Source organism: Coffea eugenioides, chromosome 7 (genome assembly GCF_003713205.1).
Source record: "Coffea eugenioides isolate CCC68of chromosome 7, Ceug_1.0, whole genome shotgun sequence".
In the NCBI taxonomy this organism is placed as follows: domain Eukaryota; kingdom Viridiplantae; phylum Streptophyta; class Magnoliopsida; order Gentianales; family Rubiaceae; genus Coffea; species Coffea eugenioides.
The window spans coordinates 11,678,095-11,705,908 of record NC_040041.1 but is presented as its reverse complement, the minus strand read 5'-3'; the positions used below and the strand labels follow the sequence as shown (position 1 = coordinate 11,705,908).

General features: G+C 34.5%; 4 protein-coding genes across 4 annotated transcripts; all 4 read left to right on the top strand.

The window, feature by feature from the left end:
• Positions 1-2,889: 2,889 nt before the first annotated feature.
• LOC113776897 (cycloeucalenol cycloisomerase-like) lies at positions 2,890-3,723 on the top strand. Its single transcript, XM_027321946.1, has one exon. It carries the CDS (start codon positions 2,890-2,892, stop codon positions 3,721-3,723), a length of 834 nt encoding a protein of 277 aa, XP_027177747.1.
• A 6,240-nt stretch (positions 3,724-9,963) lies between these two features.
• LOC113776896 (histone-lysine N-methyltransferase, H3 lysine-9 specific SUVH5-like) lies at positions 9,964-12,093 on the top strand. The gene has a single exon (XM_027321945.1). It carries the CDS (start codon positions 9,964-9,966, stop codon positions 12,091-12,093), a length of 2,130 nt encoding a protein of 709 aa, XP_027177746.1.
• A 187-nt stretch (positions 12,094-12,280) lies between these two features.
• Positions 12,281-15,675, top strand: LOC113776895 (AT-hook motif nuclear-localized protein 21-like). Its single transcript, XM_027321944.1, has 2 exons — positions 12,281-12,323; positions 15,038-15,675. The coding sequence occupies exons 1-2, from the start codon at positions 12,281-12,283 to the stop codon at positions 15,673-15,675; spliced, it is 681 nt and encodes a 226-aa protein (XP_027177745.1).
• Positions 15,676-24,805: 9,130 nt separating this feature from the next.
• On the top strand, positions 24,806-27,334 carry LOC113778521 (G-type lectin S-receptor-like serine/threonine-protein kinase LECRK3). Its single transcript, XM_027323958.1, has one exon. It carries the CDS (start codon positions 24,868-24,870, stop codon positions 27,232-27,234), a length of 2,367 nt encoding a protein of 788 aa, XP_027179759.1. The 5' UTR covers positions 24,806-24,867; the 3' UTR covers positions 27,235-27,334.
• Positions 27,335-27,814: the final 480 nt, after the last annotated feature.

Here is a 27,814-nt window from a genome sequence, read left to right as displayed (position 1 = left end):
ATCTATCCTTACTCAATTCTTGTCCTTCACCAATTAGAATTTTTGGTTGTCTTTCTTGTATCAGCTGGCTGGTCAGATACATGCAAAAAGGCTCACCTAGGGCTCACTTGATTTATGTGCAAGCACTATGTGCTACTACATCATAAAGATAAATATGTACTTATATATCAAAGGAAAATTAACTTAATCCAAGAATTTACAAATAAGCGAAAGGAAAGGTAAGGCAGAGTTTGATCCGGTTACTATGAGGGTTTGGGAAGATTAGAAGGAGTTTAGTGAAAGTTTAAAGGGATTTTGAGATATAAGACAAAAGTATGACCAGGGAAAACTAAGTCTATAAAGATGAGAAATGAAGAAGTCCATCTTTTTATTTTGGTCCTTTGTTTTTATTTTCCTGAAGAGGACATGGGAGAATTAGGGTTTTGGTTAACAAAGGGTGAGGCTGTGGTAGACTTTATTAGGGGCTGGTTTGGCTAGACCAAGGAAAAAGAAGGAGAAAAGAGGCATCCAATGGGAGAGAGACCCACGGGTGCATAGTGCATCCGTCTGGTTTGATTGTGATTCAGTTTTCATCGGTTTCTCGTAGACCCAATTGGGTATCCCCCTTAAATTAGATTAGAGTTGGATAGTATAAATAAAGTGACGATGGCCAAAAAAAAAAAAAAAAGGGACCTCTGGGGCTTGGTACAAATAGCTGGATACCAAAATTTCCAGAATAAGTATTAATCCTTTGTTTTATTAGGTAGCATCTGTAGTTACAAAATTAAGGCAAGCTTCTCTTTTTGAGAAAATTGGGGATTTCATGGCACAAGATAATTTTGTATTCTTGATTTTGTGCTGATATATAACAAAATCAATAAGTAGTTGACTATTAATGACTTTGCACATTGTGGCAATTTCTTTCTAAAATTTTTCATATATCCAAAAAATATTTTATACCATAGACTTTTCTTTTTCTTTTTATCATATTTAGTTAATATAAGATATATGGATTTTGGAGAAAATGATATCGGTGAGTGCAATAATTAGAGAAATAATAAGAGGCCATTAACATAATTTCATTTCAAGAATTAAAATCTTTTAATGGCATTTTGAACCTTTTATAGATTATAATTGAGTCTGTTGTAGATTTAGTCATACGCACATTCTTTTTCTTAAAATTAGATTTTATCCATTAATTGTACTTGCATAATTTATTCAATCACATTCAATGTATAATGTATTTTTTTTGTTATTTATGAATCTAATTGACTTTAGGAAAAACCGACCATTAGCAAAAGTGGATTGAGGAGGTTCAATGGAACTTCAATATGTGCCTAAGACCATAATAATTAAGTGGGAGATATGTAATCCCAATTTAATGTATGGCATAAAAAAGTAACATAATATAGCTTAATCAACTTTTTTTTCTTCTTCTGAAGGGGTTTTTTTTTATGTTTTCATTTGCTTTTGGACTTAGATTTTAGATTTTGTAGTAGGCAAAAAGTCAAAAAATTTAGAATATGCTGGACAATTTCTTTTGGTGATTTTGATTAAGTAACTTTTTTACTAAATTTATAGTAGCCGACAATAGAAACTTAGTTCCTTGTTAGTTTATTAGTTGTATCAGTTCAAGGATGCAATAATTATAATTTTTTTCTTTGTATTTAGGTATTTCATCGCATTACCAAGTTTTATGTTATCTTGGAACATGATTCCTTATCATTATTGATGTGAAAATAAATGTTTGTTAGGCATACTCTATAGCTTGTTGTGAACATGATTCTTTGTAAGTTTAATTTACTATGTTGAAAGACATAATTAAATTAGGATTAATCTTCCCTATACTGACAGTGAATACACTATCAGCGTTGGATGAATAACAACTATACAAAATTTGAATTTGAAATTCAATACACATGTCATGAATCAAATGGTGATAGTATATACATTCTCAATGTAGGAAAGATTTACTTATTAAATTATACACATAAATATTCAAACGAAGGATAAAATTGAATCATGCAAAATAGGTTATTCAATTCCTCTCTTGAGAAGTTGTTAACATTTTTATTGTACCAAGTAGATTTTTAAATGATGCAAAAATATGCACATATAGTCAAAAGCTTTATTTAATTTAGAACACGAAATATGAATGTCTATACATATAAGAAATAGATGAGGATCCTTGTCATAACTCAAGATTTTAGTCACTAATAATTTATCATATAGCCTCAATTTTTATGCCTTTTCCATATATGGCATCGTGAATTACTTTGCAGAGTTGGCATTTTATGGTCATGTCGGATAGTATTAATTTTTCATATTTTGTAATCATACATAGGAAAGACGTTAGTGTTCGAGAATAGGTAGTGATTTTTGCTAAGATGGTAACTTAATAATGAATACTTTTGTAATACATGTATTTTTTTCAACAAAAAAGACCTATTATATTATCGAATCGAATGAGGCTTCTAACAGTCTTCAGTCATTTTTTGAACAGATCAGTACTTGCAAAAGTCCTTTATTATGACAAACAAATTCAATAGCTTAGAGAGCAACTCAACAACATTATTTCTTGACTTTAATTTTGCAGATATGGCTCGCACTTCAAAGGAATATGTTGGCATTTTATGGTCATGTCGGATAGTATTAATTTTTCATATTTTGTAATCATACATAGGAAAGACGTTAGTGTTCGAGAATAGGTAGTGATTTTGCTAAGATGGTAACTTAATAATGAATACTTTTGTAATACATGTATTTTTTTCAACAAAAAAGTCCTATTATATTATCGAATCGAATGAGGCTTGTAACACTCTTCAGTCATTTTTTGAACAGATCAGTACTTGCAAAAGTCCTTTGAGGTGGATTTTGAAGGCAAAAATATAGTTTAATAGATCTTGTATGATGTGGTTAGCTCAAAATCCAAGTAAGCGATGGGGCGAAATATTCTTTCTTCTATATACACCTTTCTGGTTAACCCTTTGCCTTGGCATTGTTGTTCCTTACAAGTTATATGAGACATTCACAGAATGGGAGTATCTGCTTATTGGTCTTGTTTCGGCAGTTCCTACGTTTGTAGTACCACTTCTATTTGTTGGAAAGGCTGATAGAAATGTTTCTTGGAGCAATCGCCATTGGGTAAAGGCTAATCTCTGGATGATGATTTTCAGTTATGTTGGAAATTACTTTTGGACTCACTACTTTTTCAAAGTTTTGGGCGCATCGTATACCTTTCCATCATGGAGGATGAATGATGTACCCCATACAACTTTCCTCCTTGCTCACGTCTGCTTCTTGTTTTACCATGTTGTTTCAAACATTACTCTTCGTAGACTACAACATGCAATTGCTGCGTTGCCTGAGACAATTCAATGGGCTTTTAAGGCTGGCTGGATTCTGGCTCTTGCTTATGTCATTGCATACCTGGAGACAGTGGCTATTGCAAATTTTCCCTATTATACGTTTGTGGACCGAGCATCCATGTACAAAGTTGGCAGCTTGTTTTATGCAATTTATTTCATTGTCAGCTTCCCAATGTTTCGGAGGGTTGATGAAAAACCTGGCGATCCGTGGAACCTACCCAGAGTGGCCATTGATGCCTTGGGGGCTGCAATGCTTGTTACAATTTTACTAGACTTGTGGCGCATTTTCCTTGGACCTATTGTTCCTATTCCTGATTCAAAACAGTGTCTTCAATCAGGATTACCATGGTTTGCCGAACATACCCAACAATTCTGAAGCCAAGGAAAATTCTTCAAGGAAGAGCATTTGTAAGAATGATCTCTAACTACAGTAGGAGCAGTCATGCATGCATTTCTGTTTTCTTTGATGCAACACTGGTTGTATCATGTTTTTCTTGTATCCTTAGTTCAACAAGTTGCCGATGAGATGCACAATGTACGGTATCTTGCTTTGTTCATATTTTACCTTTATTCATTTTTCCCGGTGAAAAAAAAATAGAATGAGCCTTGTATATTGAAGTTAAATAAAACAAACATTTTCCCTAATGAGGTATTCTTTATTTTAAAGATTTTCTTTCTTCATTCTTTTAGTAGTTTATGTGTCAAAATTGTAAACTAAATCATGTATCTTTATCGCTATTCCTTCATCATACATTTGAAGCACATTTGGTTTTGCAATATTAGTTCCTTTATATAAGAGAGCCAAATCTTTTATGGGTTGGAAAATTGATTTCAAGATAAGTGTTAACAGTTGTTTTCAGGCATAAATTAGTTTTTGTTTCTCACAGGTAATTCCTTGTTAAAAGAATTTTATGAGCAACTCTTAATTTTCTTCAACTATAGTCAAGCTTTGGAAAATCCAAATGTTCAATCGATTCATTTAGTTTCATATAGGTTTTGTTGAAGCTTCAACCCCGTACAAATAGTTTCAAATTCTTATTCATATAGAATTCTTTCACCTTTTTTTTTTAAAAAAAAAAAAATCTCAAGCTTGCTCCTGACTTCCACCTTTTGGTTTGGTAAATTTACATTGTTGTTGTTTCTTGCCTTTGCCTTTTATAAGCATTTTTATTGGAAAAAATTATGTTTTGTGATAGAGCTGGTTTGTGTATAGAAATTTTGGTCCAATATTTGTAAAACTATTAATTTTTTGTAAGATGAAAGGTAGATGTCAACAGAAAGAAAGACGATTGCCATATTGACATGTTCGTATCTGATGCTAGTCTGAAAAAGTTAGCTAAACTTTAATTATTTTTTAGATTTTATTTCTTGAACTGTTTCTATATACATACTAAGGCCCAAAATCCTAAAATCGAATGCTCAAATCCCTTACTTTTGATTTTTGTCTGGAATTATTTACATTTTTGAGATATCAAAATATTTTTTCTATTTTTCCAAAAAGAAAATTTAAATGCTATATATTTTATTTTAGAGAAGAAATTTTGTTATTTTGATGGAAAACATTCTGTTTCACAGAGCTCGCAAGTATCTTAATTAATCACAGCAAGAAACATAAGAAAGCCATTTTCGAAGGAAACCATCTTTTCAATCAGAACTGGATTTGAATATCAGCTTCAAGTAGCTCAATAAAAATTGAGGTATTCTCTTTTTGCTTTTTGCTCGATACACAGGCATGCATTTTTCAATTTGATAGTAGTGGAAACTCATCAAGCATGTACACAACACATTCATTTACATGTAGCTAACTACACAGGCCAAGTACTCAATTGAAAAATTAATGACTTAGAAGGAATAGAAAAGTAGCCGATTACATAAATTGTTTTGCCTTTCCCCATTGGTATAACGTGATAGAACCCAAATTATATCGGATGAGAGGGGAATGAAGTTACTAAGAAAAGTAATTTTTGAAAATCTAATCCCTACAAATCGTAAAAATTTATTTTTATTTTAATATGTCCATGTTGTTTGTCTTAATCTTTTTGTTGAAGGGTGTAGATGACTGATTCAATCATTTCTGATTATCTTAGTTGAAAAGAAATTATCTCCTATATAGCCATTGAATTAGTGTGAAAAAGTTTAGGAAAAACTAATCATAGTTAATCACAAAAATTCTTATTAACTGAATTGTAGAAAACACTAAATTTATTCTTGTTTTATAAATGCAATTTAATATTTGCTATTTGCCTCCATTGCTTATCAAACTAAAGCTCCAAAATCAAATGATTTTGGAGGCGCACTAGGCTTGCATACAACTTTCGATTCCAAGTTACATTTCTTAGGAAAATCACTTAATTCAAATTCAAAGTTGTTAATTATTTTACAACAATTCCTTTGCTGTTATTTCTTTGGGTAAATTACATACAATCCCCTTGTAATTTTGCGTATTGCCATATAATCTCTTTAAGGTTTCAAAATGTCCAATCCATATATATTCCTCCCGTGGTTCCATGTAAATTAAAGTAGAAAATAGACAGAAAGCACCATCGGTTATGATGGCAATGGAATCTCTCCAAAGATGCAATATGTGGAATCATAATATCCGTTCAACTCCCTTGTACTTTTTTCATTTATTCACATAAGCCACCCATAGGAAGGTCCTTATGCCATTGTTCAATTTGATGTTTAAATAAGGTCAATACTGGTTTTCAACTAATGACGTTTTAGAGGCTATGTTATGTCAAATTTTCTTCTACATGAAACAGTAGGGGATAAATTGTATATTTTAAAACATTAGAGGGCTCATGTTATGATGTAGTACTGTATGAGACCACAAGGGGTTATACGTAATGTACCTTTAAAACTTTTATAAGGGCATGTTCAAAAAGCAGATTAATTACTAGTATAACATATTCTCTTGTTAATTTGGGTTAACTATACTTCATACTTAAAAATAAAAAAACATCATTCCTACAACATTGTAGAAGAAAAAGAAACATTTTGTCTAGTTTGGAGCATAGTTATTAAACCCGGCCCGGCCAGGCGGTCGAACCGGTCAAACCGGTGGACCGGTCATTGGATCGGGCCGGGTTTGGAATCAGATCGTTTGTGCAAAGAGACCGTTGACTTAGTCAACGATCCGGCGGTCGAACCGGTTAAACCGGAAACCCGGTGGGTTTTGGCCGGTTTTGTCACTAACCGGATTTTGTGGAAAAATTATATTGCTATTGTGGGAACTCGAACTTCGGACCTCTGCCCCAACACTACCGCCTGCTAACCACCAAACTACTTCCAAATATGTTGATATAGTAGCTTTATTATGATATATAAATGTTTTTTCAATTCTATATTTTTTTCTCTAAAACAAATTTATTTGGAATCTTTTAATAAAAATTTATTACCCTCCAAACTCTATAAGTTATAAAATGGATTCCAAAAATAACATATTAAATAATTCATTTAAAGACAAATATTATTTTTAATAATTTTTTACACTTAAAATTCATAAATAAGCTAGATAATTACACTAAATATAGATAAAATTTTACACTTGAAGTTTGGTATATTAATAAATAACTTTATATTTGATTGATTCTTATATGAATTAATTATTTTATAACAAATTAAATTAAATGAGCTTTTGTTATGGCATTATTTATTACAATTTATATCATATATCTTATATAAATAATTATGAAATATAATATTTAAATATATGTAGTGACCCACCGGTTCAACCACTCACCCACCGGTTAAACCAGTAACCCGTTGACCCACCTCCTTCGCCGGGTTCCTTCCCGGGTTGGGTTTAATAACTATGGTTTGGAGATGCCACACCTCGTTTCTGCAAGATAGAAACCATATTGATTTATCCATCCTATATTTCTCACAGAAAGCGTGCACACTTTTATGCGCACTCCTATATATAGTCTTTCTTTGATTTTTTGAATACTCATAATGCTTCCATGAAAATTAATTTTAGACAGAGGAATATCATAATAAAGAATAAAGCAAAATGAGACTTTTAGAAATGAAAAGAAAATCCAAAATTTAATTATTCTACTTTTTGAAAAGTCTTCTAATATCTTGGAAGCATTACAAGAAAATTCAAATTACACAAAATATAATTTTTAACTCATTTTGCTACCAAAATTAACTTTATTTATTGTGATGTTCATATAGTGCTGTGTCATCTTAAAAATATACTTCCATCTAATTGATTGTCTATACTCATTGGTTCATGGATACACACACACACACACAAAAGATCTTAGAGTTAAATGTAGGAGATGATCAATATAACTGATTTTAATGGATTGGCGAAATTTATTTGTTTTGTCAAATTTCATTGACCTAACAAAATGTTGTTTCACATTTTAATTACCACAAAAAAAAAAACAGTGAATGGAGAATCAGGTTAACCAATTAAGTTTTATGCGACCATGAAACTAGGAAAGAGTACCTCCAAGCTGCTAAAAATATTTTCAATATAAAATTCCAATCTTATCTAGAGACAATATATTTGAGAGGAGCCAATTGTTGTACATTTGAGCCAACATTTTAACCTTTGATCTCTCGCAAACTTAAAATTTTCATTATTCTTTGTTCAATATACAAATTGATTAAAGGCATGTTAATTGTTTATTTGAAAACTGTTTTTTATAAATTATCAGTGTGAGAATTTGATAACACCAACATGTTTAAACGAATGCTACATAATCTCTATTGAAATTTGAAATTCAATTTACATGTGGCGTGTATCTTTATATGCTAGTGTAATAGAAAATTTTGATAGTGACATTGTATAAAAAGTCATTATATTTTAGTAAAAGTTTTAATACTTGTGCTAATATATGAGCAATTTGCGGGTGGGATAATGATAGGTTGCAATTTTATCATTTATTTTATTATTAATTCCCCCTATTATCTGACCCAATATGAATTAATTGTTAGATTCTATTCACTTTTGGTATTTTACATTTATTTCAGAGAGTAGAATAAAAATATGATAACAAGTGCCAATTTGACAGAAAAGGAATCCAAGTAACAGCGCTTATCCCCAGGGGCATTTTTGGAAAAGAAAAACTTTTGCCCTTTTATGGCAACTGCTGAACCGAGGAGGACGGAGTCTTCTTTTCCTTGGCCGCCGCACAGTAGCAGGGGAGAATTAGAGAAGAAATAGAGCAGACTACTTTGAAGCTTAGGTTTTTTACTTTTCTTTAGTTGCTTTTCCTTCTTCGTGTGGCAGGGACTCTTCGCTTAGCTTTTCTTTTGACTTTTCCTTTTGGTCTTTGGTGGATTCCTCCTACGGCATGTCAGGAGCAATTGGAGGACTTAGTCACTTTCTGTATTTTACGTTTTCTTTCATCAATTGAACGGAGTGAGCCTTTCTCAATCGAAGGACAATGGCCGCTACTTTCTCTTCAGTTTTGTATGGGTTTTTCTCATCTGACAATGAGCTAAATCCCTTTGTCTAGTCAAGGAACAACGGATGCTTTGATTTGTCTGAAAATTGTGAGATCGATTTAATTTTATCTTTTTATTTTATTTATTAATATTCGCATATTCTTTGATTACAATGTTTATGGTTGTCCAATTAATCAATTGTCTTGGATCCGGATAATTAGTTAATTTGGTAATCTATTGTCAATTAGGGCATTAAATTCGTAATTATTTAATTGCATTGAAATGTGACAACTGGCATGATTAGATTTGTGTCAGGGGAATATGCGAGTTAATTTAAAATAACCCTAATAGTGCGTTATTTGATTAGAATAGGGCTCCTTTAATACGTTAGGCAATTGGGAAATTAAACCTTACGGGCGTACCTAGGACTATTTCTCAATTAGAACAGTGATTAACGGGCGTACCTTAATCACCGACACAGTAAGGAGGGGTTGACTGTCATCGCTTGTTTAACAGTTATAACCTATTTATTAATAAATAATTGGAATTGCTTGTGCATCAATGATCAATTAGGTGAACCATTGCTGAAATTATTTCTTGGCTAGACCTTTAATTATTATTACTCTGATTTTAGTGAATTGTCATTTAATTTTTAGTTGGCTATTTTATTTTTAGTTGAATTGTTTTAATTGTCATTCTTTATACAAAAACATCCCCCGTGTTACTTTAGATTTCAAAAGAGACAAATATCCCCAGTTCCTGAGGATACGACCCTACTTGCCCTGTTTACAAATTAATAATTATTTGTGAAAAAGCCATCCCATTCGGGTATATCGGATCAAGTAAACTCTTCGGGAACAGGGGTGAATCAAGTAACCCATTGCACACCTAGAGTTCTTGCTCTAGTACTTGGAATCGGGTTTTGGTTATTTTAATTGACAATTAGGTTTATTTTTATTATTGCACAGGCATCGACAACCTGTCAGATAATGTCAAAGTTTTATAGTGAGCCCATTTTTTTTTTTTTTTTTTGTGTACTTATCCTCTACCCACATGTTGCCTTCTTTTCTTATTTGACTGGTTATTAGTAAATTCAAAATTGGTTCATATTGTTTTCAGGTTTTAATTAGGTACAACAACCATTGTTTCCATTTATTCAGTGGTCAAAATTTCAGTTAGGAAACATCAAAGATTCTCGTAGGTTAACTTGAAGATGAGTTTGTTAACTGACACATCCCCTCCTGCTAAGATGCCCGGGAAGCGACTGTTTCAAGAGGACAGTTATCCAAGTAACAAACATGCATCAAAATTCAAGCGTTCAGATGCTGATTCAGTCCGAAGTTTTCCAGTCCATTGTGGTCCATTTACCTCCGCGATGAAGACTATCAAGAATTTCAATGCTTCTTCGAATGCTGTAGCAGCTGAGCGATTGAGAATTGTGGCACCAACTAATGTGGAATATGGGTTCGTAAGGAAAGCAATTCTTCACTCAGGTGAGCCAATTACCAAGGTGAAAGCCAAAACTGATAACAAATCACATGGAGATGAAGATGATGAAGATTGTTGCATTATAGAGGAGAAATCAAGTAATTTTTGTGAGAAAAAATTAGTCAAGGATCATGGTGGAATCACTCGAAAAAATTCAAGCCAAAATCATGTGCATGGGCAAACATCCGGAGTCCGTGAATCTGAAGAGGAAGAAGAAAGAGATGACGAGGATGTTCGCATTTTATCTGCTTCAGAGTGGGAAAATAGACTTCAATCAAGAATCAATTGCAATAATAAAAGAAAAAAAGGAAATACAGCTGAAAAGAGTGTTGAAGAAACCGAAGTGAAGGATATGGAAAATCTGGCAATTGTTCCATATGATAATGCAGCCATGAACATTGTTAGTCACAGCAATGTGCAGAATGCCCTTAGGCTCTTTGATGAGCTATACAGAAGTCTCTTAGATGAATACAAGCAAGAGTTGGGGGAGGGACCAATGAGACAACAGATTCATATTAAAGCAGCAATGCTTCTCAAGAAACAGCAGAAATGGGTGAATACTGAACCATGTTTCGGACATGTTCCTGGGGTTGAAATTGGCAACCAGTTCCGATTCAGGGTTGAACTTGCTCTTGTTGGTCTACATCATGAACAAATGGCTGGTATTAATCACGTGACAATTGAAGGAAAAGAGTATGCTAACAGTGTGGTGGATTCAGGTCTGCGCCGTTATGGAAACAGAGCGGCTTCTCCTGATATTCTTCTATATTCTGGCCAAGGTCAGACATTTGAAGATCAAAAGCTCCAACGAGGTAATCTTGCCTTGAAGAATAGCATGGATGCAAATTATCCTGTGAGGGTTATTCGTAAAACTATCTTAGGATCTGTTGATGCAACCACAGCTACAAAGAAAATGTACATCTATGACGGTCTATATAAGGTGAGCAAATTTGGGCCTGAAAGATCCAAGTCTGGCAAATTGTCCTTGATGTTTGAATTGGTTCGATCGTCAAGGCAGCCAGATTGTAATCACCTAAGTATTACCAAGCCAAGAAGATCCTTAAAGGACCTCGAGGACAACAATGCTGAGACAGGATATGATGTGTCTGGAGGCAAGGAAAAAGTCCCAATCATGGTTGTGAATGAAATTAGCATTGAAAAACCAGATAACTTTACTTACATAACCAAGATAATGTATCCACATTGGTATCAAGTCTCATTGCCTGAAGGTTGTGATTGCGTTGGTGGATGCTCGGACTCCATTAGATGTCCTTGTGCTGTGAAGAACGGAGGGGAACTTCCGTTCAATGAGGAAGGCTCCATCGTTAGAGCAAAGAAAATGGTGCACGAATGTGGCCCGAATTGCAAATGCCCACCTTCTTGTCAGAACAGAGTTAGCCAACATGGTCCTCGATTGCCATTGGAGATATTTAGGACTAAATCAACTGGATGGGGTGTTAGATCACAGGTTGAAATCCCATCTGGCAGTTTCATATGTGAATATGCTGGAGAGTTGCTCCAGGACAAGGAAGCTGATTTAAGAGATAATGATGAATATCTTTTTGATCTTGATGATGGTGAAGGCTTTACAATTGATGCAGCGAAATATGGGAATGTGGGAAGATTCATCAACCACAGTTGCTCACCAAATCTTTATGCTCAAAATGTTCTTTACGATCATGACGACAAAAGAGTGCCCCATGTAATGCTTTTTGCTACCAAGAAAATACCTGCATTGAAGGAACTTTCATATGATTATAATTACAAGCTCAATCGGGTTCTTGATGCCAATGGAAACATCAAGATGAAGAAGTGTTTCTGCGGTTCTCGCAAGTGTACCGACAGGTTGTATTGAGGAAGCCCCATCAGGTAAGATTATGTTGTTATGTAATCTTTGTTGTTTTGTAATTTAAACAATATTTATAACTTGAACATCAATTTGTAGGAGTTATTAGACAATTAAGAAAACTATATTTCCAAAACTTAAGGTGATGGTAATAAGGAATAATTACCAACTCAAATGTAAACAAATCAAGTCTATGATGGTTTTTACCAGTGATACTTCGCATGCTTTGCACGTGATTGGTATTTTTCTAGTGGATAACATTTTGTTAGATATTATGAGCAACCATCATACTTTAGTAATAGTATTACATGGGTCTACTAAATCATTTATTTTACATTCAATATTTATTTTATCACATGTGTTTACAAGTTTAATGAGGATTTTCTTTATAAATTAATATTGTATTATATAATATGGTGAAATTAATCATCAATTAACATTTTATCTTGTCATCAGCTATTGTTTTCTATGATGAATTTTAATGGTTATAAATTATAAGAGCAATAATATGAAGTTTTAATCATCAATTAATAAGGGAATAATTGAAATAACAAACTAAGACCATAAAAATAGGCGAATTTCTGTAAATATTACGGAAATAAGAGATCATGCCAAAATTGGTGTTGTGGGGAAATTAATGCTGTTTTAGGGGCCACGGCCGTAATTTGCAGCGTAGGGATAAAGTTAATTTGTTTTCGAATTTTTTAAACTAATAATGCAAAGAATAGTGGAAATTTAAAAAAAAAAAAAGCACCGTTGATCAAATTGTGATGATCAACGGTGCAAAGCTTTTCTAAAAAAAAAAAAAAAATTTCAAACGCCGCATCCAACAATGGATGCAGCTACATTTGAGCACCGTTCATCAACTTGTGATCAACAGTGCAAAGCTTTTTATCCAGTGCAAACCTTTTTTTTTTTAATTCAGACGCTACGTTGCGGCGTCTGGCAAAACTGCAATATTCTTGGATGCGGCATAATTCTTCGTACCGTTGATAAAAAGTGGATCAATGGTGCCAAGTTAATTTTTTTTTTTTCAAAATCCGGATGCCGCAGTTTAGCCGCATTCCAAGGATGCCCACCGACAGTTTTTTTTAGCAGTTTTTTTTAGCCATTGATTAAATATTGATCAACGGATGGATATCATCGATAACAATGATGCAAAATGTTTGGCTACAAATACATCACCGACTAGATCCCTATTTGCATCTTTGTACTCTAGTCTCTCCAACTTCCTTTCTAAGTCCCCCAATTTCTTCGTTCCATTGCTAGGGTTTTCTATCGAAGAGCTCCTGCAATTGTGGTCCTGTATTTGTCCATTCCCATTGTGTCGCCACAATTGTGCCTTTAGATTTTCTGTCGAAGAATTGCTAGCATTGTGGTTCTGCGTTTGTGCTTTCAAATTGTGCAGCAGATTGTTGGTATTATAAAATAGTATTTAAGATTTATTAATTTGGATTTAAGGTTTATAAATTAGGACTTTGACTTATAAATTAGAGTTTAAGATTTATAAATTTGGATTTAGGATTTATAAATTAGGGTTTAGGTTTTATAAAGTAGGATTTACGATTTATAAATTTGGAATTAGGCTTTAGGCTTTAGGGTTTAGTTATTATACTTTAGGGCTTCATTAAAAAAAAATTGGTCTTAGCCTCATGCATAGTGCATGCAGCTATTAAAAAGCTCACCGCAAAAGAATGAAAACAAAATTTTCCTTCTCAATTGCAAAAGAAAAATGGAAAAAAATTGGTTTTTTCAGTAGCTGATAATTTCATTTGCGGCCACCCTTCAATTATCACACATTCTCACACAACACCACTTCTCCGACTTTTTCTCTCATTTGCATTATTTCTGGAAATTCACCTATAAAAATACTTACACTCAAAGGTACCAAGATTCATGGTATTTTTGTAATAGTAATGATAATGATAATAACAACGATTTAGTTATCATGATGAGATCACAAATAGCTCAAAACCACAACGGGAGGGATGGATGGTTACAATCTAAACTCACAATCGGTGGGCTGGATGCTTACGGATACAATTAGACTACAATTCACGTGTTGTGAGGTCTGAATCTAGTACCTCTAACACTACTAGAAAAATAGCTTTTAGTGACACTTGTATTATGACATTTTTTCCTAAGTGTCATAATAGGGTGTTAACATGACAGTCAGTAAGGAGTGTCATTAAAAAGGTGCCAAAAATAGACAAAACTACACCGTATCACCCTTAATTTTGAAAATTGGCTCTACGTTTTAGCGCGTGATTATTTTCACCCAAAATTCTAATATTTCCTCCCTTTTCTTACTTACCACATCTCATCACATCTCTCCTCACCCGCTGCATTCTCTCTCTTTTTGTACTGTGACCTTTCCCTCCCTCTCTTGTTTCTCTCAATTTAGGGCAGATTTAGCCAATTTTCTTGCCAATCTGCTAATTTTTCAAGGAGGAAGCAACTAGGATTCATCCCACCGATGGAGGTATGATGATTAAGATGTTTGTTTAGTTTATTGAATATCAATGATTCAATTGTTTGTTAACATCAAGGTTGTTTTCTTTTTGATTTCTTGTATTTAAGAGATAATTTTAACTTTAGGTCTAAATGGATACCGTCGAAAGATTCCAAGTAAATGTTATAGCCTTCTTTAGCATCAGTTTGGTAGCATCTGTGACCCACCACATGTTTGATAAATTGACTAAACGAGCTTTTCATTGCTTGCCAAATGGATTTGCTCTCTAGTTTACTCAATTCTTCCAAGCAGCATGCCCTTTAGTTTTTTGCCAAGGTTCTGCCTTCTTTTTTTGAAATTTATTTTATAAACTAATCTTGAGTTGAATAGAGAACTGAAATACTGCAACATGGTTGAATGTGTCTTTATGTTTTCTCTTCGGATCTTTAGTTTGAACATGCATTTTCTGTTTGAGATATTTAGTTGTTTTTGTCTATATAGAGCTGGTCACATCAAACACAAGCTCAGGCAATGTTGTAGCTCGTCGGCCAAGAGGCCGGCCACCTAGCTCCAAAAACAATCCTAAACCCCCGGTGATAATCACTCAAGAGAGTGCCAACACGCTCCGAGCACATAAATTAGAGGTCAGCAGCGGCTGTGATGTGTTTGAATTAGCTGCAACATATGTTAGAAAAAGGCAAAGAGGTATTTGCATATTGAGTAGTAGTGGCACGGTCAACAATGTGAGCTTGAGGCAACTAGCTGCTGCCGGCTCAGTCATGACGTTACATGGCTGGTTCGAAATTTTATCATTGTCGAGCTCCTTCCTTCCACCACCAACTCCACTGGGTGCCACCAATTTGACCATATATTTGGCTAGAAGATACGGTCAAGTTGTTGGAGGAAATGTTGTGGGAGCTTTGATTGCTTCTGGACCTGTGATTGTTATTGCTGCTTCTTTCACTAATGTAGCATATGAAAGACTGTCTTTGGATGAAGATGATCACTCACTTCAGGTGCAGCCACCTATGGTGTCTCAGCCCTCCGTTGGTGGCGATGGCAGTGGCACTAGTGGTGCTGTTGCTGGTGGCTCAAATAATAAATTTTCTGATCCATCTTTAGGGCTTCCCTTATTCTAAATTAGTATATAATTTGTAGACACTTTTGGTGTGGATTGTTTGGATGATGTACTTTTGCACAAGTTTGGATGATTGTATTGCTTCTTTTATATTATTGTACTAGCTACGTTACAATCCTTCAAAATTTAGGATTGGAGATGCTTGTATGGCAGGATGAAATGTGGTTTCTGCTGTCATATGATATGCAGCAAGAAGGTGGAACACTTTAATTTAGATGCTACACTGACAAGTAGAAAATGTCATAAAAGCCTGATCTAGTTACTCTTCAAAAGTGTCATAATATTTCTATCTACTTATACTAAAAAAGTGTCATGATATGTTATTGTACCCCAACATTTCTTGTCATTTGAAAGTGTCATAATATGCATAGATAATGACATTTAATAGTGTCATAATAACGATAAATTGGGACACTTAAAACTGTCATAAACCTATCGTGACGCTAGAATGGACGACGCTTCTAATAGAGCGTCATTAGAGCCTAAACGTCATGACATAGATCTATAATGACGCTTTTGAATGTCATAAAAGGACACTTTTGTAGTAGTGTAAGTTTTGGAACCCAACTGACAAGTGAATATTTTACATTGATTTCATTTGATAAAGTGCAAGTTTTGTTGTGTTTTTAGGGGATGATAGCCATGTTTATGCCCTTTTAGTATAAAATTTCTTCAAATGTTACTTAGTAAACTAAATGTGCAAATGAGTGGAATAATGCAGAAACATATGGTATTTTGTAGGTAATGAGTGCATGGAACACTCTCTAGTTGAAGCAGATGCAAGGCAACTCACGGAGATTAACGTGTACATGAAACAAGATAGTGAGTTGCACAGGAAAAGAAAAAGGATTGAAGCTACAAACAGGGGGGAGGATTCGAGTTCGGATCCATTCCCAAAGGCCACACATTCGAGCCCTCATCTCTGATGCTGGAGAAGTTGATCCGAGAGCAGAAGATCCGAGCTCGGATCCATAGGGAATAGGTCTCGGATCAACTTCTACAAGAAAAGTGAAAGAAAATGGAAAAACTGATCTGAATTCTTATCTGTTTGGAAGCCCTCGGATCATCGGCCTCGGATTTTTCTCTTTCTGCTGCAATTTGCAGACCAACTTGTGTGCATTTCATACTTACTTTTTGACTCTTGTTTCACAACAATTTTCGACTGGAAGTTGAAAAAGGCACTTTGTACTCTTGAAGAAGGAATATTGGGGATTCCAATGGAGGGCATTTTTGGAACAAGAAGTGAAGAGACGAGTTAAAAAGAAAGAAAAGCATATTATTGAGGGGAGAAGGAACCTAAGGAGGAGACTCTTCTTTTCTTTTCTCTCTAGCTTAACTTAGATATAGTTGAAGATTTAGTTTTCCTTTCTATTGAAGAACTTGAAGAACTCTTGACGTATTAAAGGATTTTTGTTAGAAATGAGGATAATAGAGTTTGAAAATCATATTTCTTCAATTGAATGAGCATTTTTTCATCTTTACTCTCTTTATTTGTCTTACTAATGCTTTGTTACATTGAAGATATGAGCTTTGTTGTTAAACCTACCATGTCTAGCTAAATCTTCTTGTTCTAGGGAGAGATGAAACTATTTGTGACTTGAATATGGATGAATGAAGTGATTATTGCTACATCTTGTACTTGCTAGTTCATTTATTCATACTTTAGCACTTGTGAATGCTTGATCTTCATTTACAAGCCATTTTAGTTGTTGTTAGTCTATGAAAATAGTTGACAATAATGGAAAATGAATGAATGGAACCTAAGAAGTGAACACACGAAAGTAGTGGTGCACTTAAGTGGATGTTTATTACATTTCTTGCGCTAGATTCTGATTTATGCCTGAGACTTCACCACGAAAGTAGGAAAATACTTGTGTAGACTAAGTTCGGTTCATTGGCGAAAGTAAGTTCTGATGGTTTGAGTGAAATGCATCCTTAGCAAGACAAGAGTATGAGTGATAGTTAGCTAATGCATCCATGTTTAGGCACTTTTGATGGATTCTATACCCTAGAACATTAATGTTTAGTTGAGTTATTTCGAGTTATTAACTTGCATTGTATTACTTTAGCATTTAGCTGCTTAGTCTAGTTAAAAATTCCTGGTAAGTTTAGATAATAGAAAGAGCCAAAAGTCTTAGTAATTCATATATAGCTGATTTCCCTGTGGGATCAATCCTAATTTGTTTATATACTACAATTCACGACTTGTGCACTTGCAGTTAAAGAGGGATTAGATTAAAATTTAGAGCACAGGTATAGTCCTCCTCACCAACCTTAGTTGTTTAATCATTAGACTAATGGTTCATCGGCTACGAGTTTTAAGTTTTCTTTTTTAGGGTCGAGAATGCTCCCCCATTAATCCATTTATGTGCAAAAATGATAAATTAAATGCGGGATTCTAAATAGCTGACTAATTAGAGAGGCAAAGAACTTCAGTTAAAAAATGAGAAAATTTAAGAAAGTTCATTGACAACTTTACCCTTTTCAGAAGTTGTTATGGTTGTTGTCTTTGTGAGTAAATTTTATATACACTGACAGTATATACATCGTCACTATTAAATTCATGATATTTGTGCAAAAGTTAAATTTTAAATTTAAATGTTGCATAATTGTGGTATGTATTTTTGACACCACATCAAATATCTAAATTTAAGTCTTAATTTCTTTAAACAAAATCTTGGTGGTTGATGCTAGGATCACCTAGAGATGTTGGACTTGAATTTTTTTACGTGAATATTATTATTTTAGAAGATCTGATCTCCTTCGCCTCTTGTTTATTCGAATGTATTTGAAAACTGCATTAACATAGGAAGTACGAGTCGTGCTTCGGCTTTCTAGACATAATGTTGTAGGAAAGCTTTAGTTGCAGAGGCAATGGCTACTGATCAGAGACGGGCACTTACTGATGCTCTACGGCCTCTGAATGGAAGAAAGTGTCACTGGATTCAGATGCAAAAGGGATTGTGCAAATCCTTTTTCAAAGTGGAAGAAACTGTTTCCAATTGACCACAATCATGGAGGACATTCTTGATCTTCATAAGCTACTCGAGAAGTGTCATATAAGAAATAAGGCGTAATAAATAACACTGTCACATGTTACATTAGCATGTTTTGTAATGAGAACTTCTATGGAATTTTCCTTCTATGCTTTTGATTCAAGGATGATAGAAAGACTTGGGTAAAATCTCTCGACAATTGAAAAATTAGAGGTTAATGAAATAAGGCACAATATTTATTTATAGATATTCCTATACTTTGTTTTTTTATTTATGAGAGTTCTAAACATTTACGGGGCAAATGCACGACACATTGGGCTTTCGCTTTGCCTCACCTCATGAGACAAAAACCTATCTTGCCTAACATCTCAACCCTTTTAAAACATTGATTATCATCCAATAATCCTTGTTTTGGTGGGAAGGGGGGAGCAAAAGTAGGGGTATACTATGATCAGGCTAAACGTTGCATGTTCAAGTTTACATTCATATTTCGACAAGTCTAAAATTATGCTTGAGCTTAGGGCTGCACATGATCTAAGTAGCTCATGAGCTACTCAATTATGAGCACAACTGAAACTCGATGTAGATCGAGTTCGGGTCAAGGTCGAGCTACTCAATTGGGAAAATGAGTTGAGTTTAATCTTGAATATGTCAAGCTCGTGAGCTCGACGAGGTTATTCAAGTATTTAGTGTTATATTTAATTTATATATTATGTGTTATGAATTTACTATTGTAGGTTTATAAGTTAGATAATTTACGATATAAACCTCTTTCTCATAACATTATGTTGGAGTGATTTTAACATTTGACAATATAAAATCTAAAAAATATTAAAAGTTAAAAGCTGAATTGAATTTCAGAAACATTTTTTTCTATTACAATTCACAAATCGCAAGTTCTCAATCCTAATTCCCAAGTTTTCCTCCCTTATTCCAGCTTCTTCTTCTTCAGACGAAATTTGAAAGTCTCCATCTTCATCTTCTTCAAACAGCAAATTGACAGCAACTTCACTTGCTTTGCCGCTACCACTGCTGACCTGAGCTGGAGTTGCATTGCGCCGCTGTCGCTGCCCTGATCTCGAGTTGCAGCTTATCCGAGAGTGGATAGAAAGATGGAATTCGATCAAATACTGAGCCTCAGGCCATTCAAGGAATTTGGGATTCTTGACTGCTTCTGCTGAAGTACTTATTGTGATTATTAGGCTTTTGCTTTGCTAATTGCTACATATCTTGTATTCTTGTTAGTGTATAGATAGGATCTTTAATGATGCATGTTATTGTTATAAATAACGTTTTGGGAGGGATTTTATGCAGGATGATAAACTGGAAAAATGGTTGAGTGTTTGATCTTCAGTGGCAGGAGCGGAATGATTGTGGAAATTTTGGAAATGGAGAGCAGATTTTCAAGCCAGAAAATGGGGCTCGAGCTCGAGTAGCTTGAGCTCAAAAAGGCTAGACAGATTCTTCAGCCTATTCGAGTCAAGCCTGAGCTCGTGCGATGCTTCCAGGAGTCGAGATCGTTTATTTTGCTCGTTCAAGTTCAAGCAGCACCAATAACAATTGAACTTGAGTTCGAGCATGACACTATTTGAAATTGACTCTACTTGACTTGCATGCATCCCTACTTAAGTTTTGATAATTTTTTGAATCATCTCAAATGAGCTTTAATCTAATCAATTAAAAGTTGAGCTTAAGTAGTAAGTCCTGTCAATGATAAAACCAAGATTTCAGCTTCGAGAGGGAGAACAATCGAAAGTATAATTATTGTAAATCCTACTCTTAAATAAGTTATTGCTATCATGCCATGCTTTTTCTTCGTCGTACTAGTTTTTTTTCCTTAAAAAAAAAATCCTATACATCAATACCTAAAAGTAAGGGTGCTATGGTTCCAATATCGCCATTTTGATTCAAAAATGGCCGATTCCATTTACGGATAGTTATAGTTACGGTTTTGAATTTTTTTTTGGTCTAGTTCTGATTCCTTTTAGTTATGGTTATGGTTTTGACTTTTTCTTAATTACACTTAATCACTTATGATCAAGAACCCGATACTAAGAAAATTTAATACTGAATTTAGAATAAGGACAAGTAAAGAAATTGGATGTTCAAGAAAATTAAGACACTTAATTTATTTTTAGTTAACAATAAAAAGAAAAAGTGATACAAATTATATGAAAGAAATATACCTCACATTTATTAAACGTTTTAACTAAAATAAACAATACATAGTTTTCTCATCGAAATTGAATTAGAAAGGAAAAAAATATTTCAATTTCCCCATTGATATTTGATTTTTATTTTGTAAGGATAATTTGAGCCTGAATCAAAACATTCAGCACAGTTCTGGCCTTGATTCCTTTTCCACAAAGTCTGTTTCGGTTCAAGCTGGACAAACAGCTGGTCAAGTTCAAGTTTTGCTCTTGATTTAAATCTGAAATGTGGCCATGTCTATCTAAAAACAAACACAACAGCCATGAATCATTTAATTATAAATACACAAGTCATTTGATGAACTACCAAATAAATTAATAGCGTAATATATCATACACCTTAAAATACTAAATGCAAACTCAGAATAAAGTTAACTGTATAAATGATTAATGATTAAGAGTTAAAATAGGAAAAACTATAAAGCCAAAATAAAAATAAAAAATTTGCTAGAGTTTGAGCAAGAGCCCTCAAGTATATTCAATAAAATTGGGGAATAGTTGAAAGATTAAAAGTCATTACTTGGTGTTTAGTTTTACATTTTTTTAGTTGATGTTAATTCAAATAAATAGAGTTTTAGCACTAGCTGCCTTTTCTTTTCTTCGACTTTGTTTCATATTTATGTAGCGTTTCCTTCATCCTAGTTGCCATTCTAAAGTTAGAGTTTGCTTGCTATATATAGGAGGCTTGAATAAAGAGGAATTAAATGGAATAACTGGCCATAAACATTTTGGGGGTAAAGTAACAGAGGCCTTGTTCTCACATGATTTTGGAAACCTAATTCTACTTTTTGATTTTTGAAAAGCAATTTTTTATTGTGTTTTCAACTGATTTTGAAAACCTAATTTTAAAATTTTTGTACCTAGAAAAACTGAAAATCAAAAGTAGGTCTTGAGATGCTTTTGGATTCTGATTCTGGTTCACTTTTTCATGCAGACAAAAATACCATTCAAATTTCAACATAATTACTAAACAATCTAAAGATTTGATAATTTTTATGATGTCTCTAATTTCTTCCTACTCTTATTCGACTTCGAGATTCATCTATCTGTTCCTTCTTTTGGTCATCCAATATTCAATCTTCACAAAGAAAAAAGAGTAATTACATCAAAAATTATTTAATTAGCATAAAGATTTATTCATGTGGCATATAAGGCTAACATTGTCATCTTTTTGGTCAAAATCAACTTTTTTTAACTTTTTTTTAAATTATCTATGCATTTATTCAAATAGATTTTCTAACAATAAACGAGAACACATAAGTCGTTCTAAAAGATCTAATTTTCAAGAACCAATTTTACAAAATCAAAATCAATCGAGAACAAAATATGAAAAATCAAAATCCAGTTTAAGAAGGTTGAGAAGTGGTTGCGAAAAGTTGAAATATAGAGATACTGTTGATAGGCTATTTGTGAAAGTTTTGACAAGCAAGCACCATTGGAATCAGACAAAAGATTAATTATACGATATAAAAACTACTGTTAAAGAAATAAAGATAAGAGCAGGTTTCGCATATATTTTGTTAAAAAAAAATATGAAATTGGATTATTTGTAAATACTTAAAATTTTGCTTGACATTGAAATTTGTAATCTACCCTCTTTATTTGGCAGAAGAATACAATCTTTAAAAAAAAAAAAAAATTTGAAACTGCCAATTTTTCTCACACGAGTTCCGAAGACTAGAGTCAGCAGCCACTTCTCAGCACATGATATCTGATGAAAATGGCTGTCGAGGTCAGGACCATTCGCCTGTGGTTTCTACCAGCAAGGCAATGTAGCAATGAGACATGGAATTTTTTTGAACAACTATAATTATTTCAATTGAATTTTAGTTCCATGGAGAAAAATATTCCAAGTCTGATAGAGAAATAATAATAATGCAGCAATCAGTCAGAAAATTTTTGGAAATTTTTTTTGGAATTACAATCACCATTCCAAGTTCAGGTGTTGGATATGTTTTCTGGAGGAAGGATGCTATATTTTTAGTGAGTAAATTCGAGCGCGCAAGAGGGGTAAATGAGTGCAAATATTAATAAGCTATTTCATTGGGATACTAATCAAAATCAAGTCCTTAGGAGTAAGATTACAAAGTCAAGTTTTGCGATTATGAGTTAGTATTGTCAATTGTCCTCTAAAGTTAATAAGAGGGATCTTTATACCTTTGATCTATAATAAGACTCCCATGAGTATTGCACACGATATTAAGAAAGATTTCGATTATAGAGAATGTTATAATTGTATGAACGAGGACAAACTTATGCCAAGACCAAGAAAATAAACTCTCAGTAAAACTGACAATAATTACCTTAGCAACTTTGCTGACTAAGCCAAGTTTCAGATTTGTGACTTGATTTTCATCTAAAGTCTTTTTGGTTGGCTTTATAAGGAATTCTACTCACATCATTGCAGATTAAAGAAAAGGAACAAAACAAAACTATATAACTGGAATTGATACCGTTTCATTAAACTTAAGGATAAATTACAAATAACTCTTTTGTGGTTTCATCTATTACCACATGACCCTCCTTCATGTTTCAAAATATTCATTTCACCCCCTATTGTTTCATGTACGTTCGACATTTGACGAAAAATAACCTACTAATGTTGTTAGTTGAAATATCAACAATGTCTTTAGTTAATTGCTAAATCAAACAACAACTTAATCACCTTATATAAAACCACATAAGGATTACATGGATAAATGCAAAAATTACAACGGGTAAAGTGGATATTAATGCAAATTATAAAGAAATTAAGTAGATGTTATGATACAGCACTTTTGGAGCGCTCTCAAATAATTGCCGTAACTAATTGTGCATTCTATCAATTTTTCACTTTACATAAAGTTATAGAGGAATCATATGGCTATTTTGAAACTTTAAAGGGACCATCTAACATTATGCAAAACCACAAAGGGGTTATATGTAATTTAACCTATACTTGATGACATTCCAAGTGGTCCACCGTAATTCACAAGGCACCGAACTTTCCTTCTTGCCAACTGGCAGGAAATTGCATTTGGGGTCCCGAGACTCCTCACTATTCTATAATTCTACAGAGTGAATCACTCTTGATTGGAAAAGTATTTTGAAGGACCTAAGACCAGAATACAGTACATTTACCTCCAGTTTTTTGGCATGAATAATGAATTTACACAATTTTTTTGAAGGAGTCAATTTTCGGGTAAACGATAATTTGATTTCACATCTAAATTAGCATACTGATTTTACCTCTCTAAATTAGCATACTGATTTTACCTCTCTAAAAACGCTTGCTTATGTCAATGATTATTAATCACCCATATCATATCCAGAGTTAAAAAGCAATCCAACTTGGAAATGGTGAGCCTGGACCAAAGGAGGAATACAGTTGCTGAAGGAACCAGAATTGAGATTTGGGAATAAAATTGATAAAGAAGTAAGCATACCTTAGGGGGCAAGAATAATCAGGACGTATTAAAGTTTAGGCATAAATCACTTCACATCTCAGTCTCGCAACTGCTTTAAAGCTCATCATTTTGATCTGCTCATTCCAAGTTCAGAACAGGGTTATAATATCCGGCCCAAACAGCTGAAAACTACACAAATAATATCAAGCACGATTGAATTCTACAAAGTTATATTTACCCCAAATGCCAACAGGCATCTGCCTATTGCAAAATTCTTTCACGTGGGAAAGCCAATCCACGCAAAATTTCCACCACTGCCAACTTTGATGAAGTCTGAGTCCAAGTCATGCAATGACTTGGAGTCAAGCACTATTCCTGTGAAATCAAGATAATCATATTTATCAACAACATGAAAATTCTTCACCACGCGTTTTACGTCTAGCAGGACTTCAATACTTCTTTTGCAATGAAAAATCTTCTATAAATTGCAGCTTAGACATTCAAAATTGTTATCCCCTCCAATTTGGAAACACCAGAATTAGAAAAAGAGAGAGAAAAAAAAGTCCACATAAAACGAGCAAATATCCTTTTCTCAAACATCATGGCTGCCCTTTTGTTCTTACTCTTTTTGTCTGCATTTTCCTTAGCAGCTGCTCGAATTAGCCCGAGTTCTACTCTTACACCCACTGGCAAGAACTCATCATGGTTGTCACCTTCAGGGCTTTATGCCTTTGGGTTCTATCCCATAGGCAATGGCTATGCTGTGGGAGTTTTCCTCAATGGAATTCCTGATTCCCTCAGAGGAATTCCTGATAAGACCGTAGTATGGACAGCCAATAGGGATAGTGCCATTCATCCACTGAATGTTACACTGGTTCTAACCAATGATGGAAGGCTAATCCTGCAGCAGTCACCAGGCCAAGAAGTAGACATTGTCAATCTTGCTGAAGACAAGATTGCTTCAGCTTCTATGCTAGATTCAGGAAATTTTGTCCTGTACAATTCTGCTAACAACACCATATGGCAGAGTTTTGATTATCCAACTGACACCCTTTTACCCACTCAGCGTCTTATAACTGATGACGGGCAAGGTCAGGGGCAGCTGTTTTCAAGTGCTTCAGAAAATGATCCTTCAACAGGGCCTTTCCGCCTAATTATGCAGCAAGATGGAACCCTGGTGCAATATCCTACAGATGCACCGAGTTTAGATCCATATGCTTACTACTCATCATACACTAATAATGGCGGGCCGCATGTGACCCTGAATCTTGACCCAAATGGATATCTCTACCTGTTGAGGGACAATGGCACCATAATATTCAATGTCACTCAAGGATTCCCCGATCAGAAAACAATCTATCGCGCAACCATTGATGTGGATGGTATTTTTCGGCTATATTCATATTCTCTCCAGTACAAAGACAACTGGATCGTCAGGTATAACACTACATCAAATAAATGTGAACCCAAAGGCATATGCGGACTCAATGCCTTCTGCAGCAATGTAGATACTGACATCGAATGTAAGTGCATTCCAGGATTCGATTTTATTTCTCCAGGTGACCTCAGCTCAGGGTGTCAGAGAAATTTTTCACAAGAGGGATGTCAATCCCCGAAAGAAATCCTCAGATTCACAATGATGCCAATACCAAACACAGTCTGGGAAAATGCTTCATATGACACATTCAAGACAAGCATAAGACAAGAATGCGAACAGGCTTGTCTAAACGATTGCAACTGTGGCGCAGCGTTATTTGGAGATGGTGGATGCAGCAAGCAAAGGCTTCCATTGAAATATGGGAAAAGAGTGCTGACTAATCCAAAAGTTGCTCTTGTGAAGGTGGGCATGCCTGGTTCCCCAGTTGGAGGTGGTCCGAGCTATCCCCAATTACACCCCAAGAAAAAGTTGCGTCTGGATATCTTAATCATCAGCATTTCACTTCTTGTTTTTGCCCTGGTGATACTTGTAATTTCTGGGGTTCTTATTCATATACATCAATTAGGTGCTCACAAAAACATGTCCAGATACAAGAATGCTGAACCAATCGGCGATGTTGCCCCGCGGGCATTCACCTATGCAGAACTAGAGCGGGCAACAAATGACTTCAAAGAAGAGCTGGGACAAGGAGCATTTGGAACTGTTTACAAAGGTATGCTGATGGATTTCCAGAAGACAGTCGCCGTGAAAAGACTGGAAAAAATATTAGCTGAAGGGGAAGCAGAAAGGGAGTTCCATAATGAGATGGCAGTGATTGGAAAAACACATCATCGTAATCTTGTCCGGTTACTTGGTTACTGTGCTGATGGACCTAAGAAGCTTCTAGTGTATGAATACATGAGCAGCGGATCATTGGCGGATGTCCTTTATGCCAAAGAGAACCAGCCCAACTGGGATGAAGGGATTAAAATTGCTTGTGACATTGCAAGAGGTATTCTCTACTTACATGAAGAGTGTGAGACACAAATCATCCATTGTGACATCAAACCTCAAAATATCCTCATGGATGAACACAGATGTGCAAAAATCTCAGATTTTGGCCTAGCAAAACTCTTAAAGCATGATCAGACCAAAACCTTTACTGCAATCAGAGGGACAAAAGGCTATGTTGCACCAGAATGGCATAAAAAATTGCCAGTCACAGTTAAAGCAGATGTGTACAGCTATGGGATTGTGCTGCTCGAGATCATATGTCGCCGAAAGAACATTGATTGGAGCTTCCCCGAGGATCAAGCTATTCTTGAAGAATATGCTTATGATTGCTTTGAGGCTCAAGAGTTGCATAAATTGTTTGCTGATGATGAGCTTGTTAACATGAGACAACTGGAAAGAATGATCAAGATAGCTATCTGGTGCATCCAAGGAGAGCCCTCACTTCGTCCCACAATGAAGAAAGTTCTGCTAATGCTAGAAGGGACAGTAGATATCCCAATACCACCAAATCCTACTTCTTTTCTCAGTTCTACCTAGCACGACAGTTTCTTTCTTTTGTTATGCTTTGTTCAACTAGTGTCAAATGTAATCCAGTATTAGATAAATGTGATGCAGCAATAAAAGAATTGCTTTACAATACCTCTTTTAAAATATTCCTCATAATTCACAGTCTGAACTTAGATTTCTACTAAAACATTTAAAGTTTTCCTGCATGTAACTATATTCAATTTGCAAGCATATCAATGTACTGGGATATTAGCTGCATATTCCCATCCCTTTTCAAAGAGTCCGATATATAGGGATGATTAACGTTACAATTCAATTGTAATATGTAGATTTTGATGGTTCTGCAAGAACATAAACCATGATCAAAGTTTACAAATCAAACATTTAAACACCCTATAACTTACACTTTACCTCCGAGTTCATATCATTAGCAGTTTACACCACAAGACTAACGATCAACTATCACGGCCTATTTTCCATCTAAGAAAACAATAGAAAGTCTTTAATCCCCTGTACCATTATCTGCATTCTCCTTCAACCCCCCCCCCCCCCCCCCCCCCCCCCAAAAAAAACAAAAAAAAAAAATCTTCTTTTTTTCCCTTTTCTTCTC

Bases quoted from the DNA above. Each gene is read 5' to 3' on its own strand.
- LOC113776895 (XM_027321944.1), top strand. From the start codon at position 12,281: ATGGTTTTTACCAGTGATACTTCGCATGCTTTGCACGTGATTG. The intron at 12,324-15,037 runs GTATTTTTCTAG...TTGTCTATATAG, and splicing joins GCATGCTTTGCACGTGATTG to AGCTGGTCACATCAAACACA.
- LOC113778521 (XM_027323958.1), top strand. From the start codon at position 24,868: ATGGCTGCCCTTTTGTTCTTACTCTTTTTGTCTGCATTTTCCTTAGCA.
- LOC113776896 (XM_027321945.1), top strand. From the start codon at position 9,964: ATGAGTTTGTTAACTGACACATCCCCTCCTGCTAAGATGCCCGGGAAG.
- LOC113776897 (XM_027321946.1), top strand. From the start codon at position 2,890: ATGTGGTTAGCTCAAAATCCAAGTAAGCGATGGGGCGAAATATTCTTT.